Source organism: Triticum dicoccoides, chromosome 1A, assembly GCF_002162155.2.
Source record: "Triticum dicoccoides isolate Atlit2015 ecotype Zavitan chromosome 1A, WEW_v2.0, whole genome shotgun sequence".
NCBI lineage: Eukaryota > Viridiplantae > Streptophyta > Magnoliopsida > Poales > Poaceae > Triticum > Triticum dicoccoides.
Window position 1 is genome coordinate 100,417,397 of NC_041380.1, and position 2,554 is coordinate 100,419,950.

Here is a 2,554-nt window from a genome sequence, read left to right on the forward strand (position 1 = left end):
AGTGGGCTTGTCCAGCAACTTGCATTTTTTTCGCTTTCTTCTGATTTGCTTTTCTATTTTTACTTTTTTGTTTCTATCTTCGTTCCTTTTTCTATCTTCGTTTTTTTATTATAATTCACCCTTTTCCTTTCATTTTATAAAAGTATTCATTGCACATTTGAAAAAAATAATCAAGTATAAAAAATGTTCCCGATGTTTTGAAAAAATGTTAATCAGGTACTTAATTTTTTTTCAAACAAATATAGTAATCTTTTACTGATGTATTTTTTTAAAAATAAAACATGTTTGAGAAAAGTAGACAACAAAACATATTTCTAAATAGATGTTATTCATGTATTTGAAAAATATTAAACTTGTATAACAAAATATTTCTGATGTACACGTAAAATGTCCAATGTGCATGAAAAAAGTGAAATCATATATATTTGTCAAGTGTTTTTTTTTTGACGGGATATATTTGTCAAGTGTTAATCATCTACCATGCACAAAAAGTGTTAATAACTACTTACAAGTCTCGAGAAGGCCCACGATTACTTGCGTGGGATTTCTGTTATGTAAAAGTACCAACGGCTGCGATAGGTTGTCACTTTCCCATTTCCCCTTTTTTGGCATACACTTCCCAATTCGAGCTCGCACACACGGAGAGAGAGAGAGAGATGTGTCACTCGCCGTCGGGATCACGCGCGACGGCGCGGTCGGGCAGGGTGGAGGAATTCGCCGACGCGGCAACGGAGGAAGGCGGCGAGTCCAAACTCTCCGCGCTCCTCTACGGTACGCGCCCCTAAAACCCTAGCCCTCCCGTCTTTGTTGTGGCGCTTGGTCGCTCGCCTCGCTCTCCAGGTTTGGTCGTCGCAGTCGCATGATTTCGTGCTCAGGGCGTGTGGTTCCTTAGGTTTTCCATACCAGTTTGCGATCGAATCGAGGCGATTCGGCACTACATTGGGAGCGCAGGACATCCAGCTCTTTTAGATTACGGGGAGTAGTTTGATTTGGGGAAAGGGGATGAAACCCTGTGCCTCGCATTGTTTGAATCGATGGGAGCCATCGGCACCGCCTGTTTAGAATTGAAACTTGGTGCTAATCCATTATTTTGTTTCCCCATTCCGATTCGATATATCCAGATCAGTTTGGTTTGATTATTTCATCCGAGTCATTTCTCTTATTTATTAAGGCAATTCGGATCAGCAGTTTCAGATTCGCGAAATTGGAGTGAGACATCGCCCGTATGAATCGCCTCTACTTCATATGTATAGGTTGTTTGCTAGATTCCAGAACACATACGCATCATTACCATCATTCAGAGAGGCATAGATGAGCGTACATCTGCTCGCCTATTGTTTGCAAGCAAATACTGGAACTTCTAACGGCATGCTGAGAGTTGCAATTTGGTCCCAATTCATTTTTCCTTCTCTAGTTTTCTCGTTTCCTCATTCCAATTTTGGCACTTTTACTACTGTATTTATCTTGTAGATTTCAGTTAGCAGCATCATATTTCAAAAAAAGGGTAGTGAACCTTCTGTACAGATCAACTCTATTTGATGTGCGATGTGCATATCTAACTTGTTCGGTTGATAGATTCCAGAACACACACACACATTACGTACATGATCCAGTGATGGATATCATATCTGCTCGCTCATTGTTTGCAACCCAACACTAAAATTCTTGACATGTAGCACGTGTCAGGGATGTTACTGATGCTATGAATTTCTAACACGTCCCATGCATTCTTCCCCACAGACGTGTCGCAGCAGGTCCAGGACAGCCTCCAGAGCATGCTGAAGATGACGGGCGAGATCGAGCAGTGCAGTGACGAGATCGAGGTGGAGATCGAGCAGGCCAAGGAGGGCGTGGCTGACAAGTACAGGGTGCTCGAGGAGGAGAAGGAAAGGTTCCAGAAGGTGGCCCTCGCGGCGCTCAACATCCTGAGCGGTGGCATCTGAAGCCTGCACCACCTTAATACCAACAAAGACAATCCTGATAACTGCCCCGCTCTGTAGATCACCGTTCATGTGCAAGCCTAGCAATGAACCGCCAGTTGTACTCCTCCATATGTGACTGTTGCCAATTGTCAGTTCGTCACAGTGGTAGCCACCATTCTTTTGCTTGGCCTGTCAGCCACTCGGATCAAAGTGTGGTGGCAGTAGCAATAGTAGTAGTACTAGTTTGTTCAGGATGGCTTTTTCAGTGAAGCAGAGCATAGCCGTATAGTTGGCAGTATGTGCGTTCCTGATTCTTATCGGTAGTTGGTAGTATGTGCGTTCCTGATTCTTATCGGTGGTATGATAATACGAAATTACTGTTAATTCAGAGAGACTATGCTGTTACAGACAGGAGAGCAGATAAGTTATCTATTCAAAGAGATTATGCTGTTATCCCGCAAAAAAAAGAGATTATGCTGTTACAGACAGGGTTTTATAGGGAACTGTTTGGTGAAGCTGGGGTTGCCTTGGCTTCCATCAGCAGTGAGACATGTTTGTTGAACCATGTCCAGAGCATAATTGGGTTGCTGCCAAAAAGCCAATGTTTGGCATTGTGCCAAATATTGGCAACT

General features: G+C 42.9%; 1 protein-coding gene across 1 annotated transcript; it reads left to right on the forward strand.

Annotated features, from left to right (window-relative positions):
• The first annotated feature begins 591 nt into the window (after positions 1–591).
• Positions 592–2,310, forward strand: LOC119365250. The gene is made up of 2 exons (XM_037630866.1): positions 592–771; positions 1,741–2,310. Exons 1-2 carry the CDS (start codon positions 657–659, stop codon positions 1,941–1,943), a joined length of 318 nt encoding a protein of 105 aa, XP_037486763.1. The 5' UTR covers positions 592–656; the 3' UTR covers positions 1,944–2,310.
• Positions 2,311–2,554: the final 244 nt, after the last annotated feature.

What these genes read in the sequence shown, in the direction of transcription:
- LOC119365250 (XM_037630866.1), top strand. Translation starts at nt 657, where the DNA reads ATGTGTCACTCGCCGTCGGGATCACGCGCGACGGCGCGGTCGGGCAGG. An exon ending in ACTCTCCGCGCTCCTCTACG is followed by an intron (nt 772 to 1,740) that starts GTACGCGCCCCT and finishes TCTTCCCCACAG; the next exon opens with ACGTGTCGCAGCAGGTCCAG.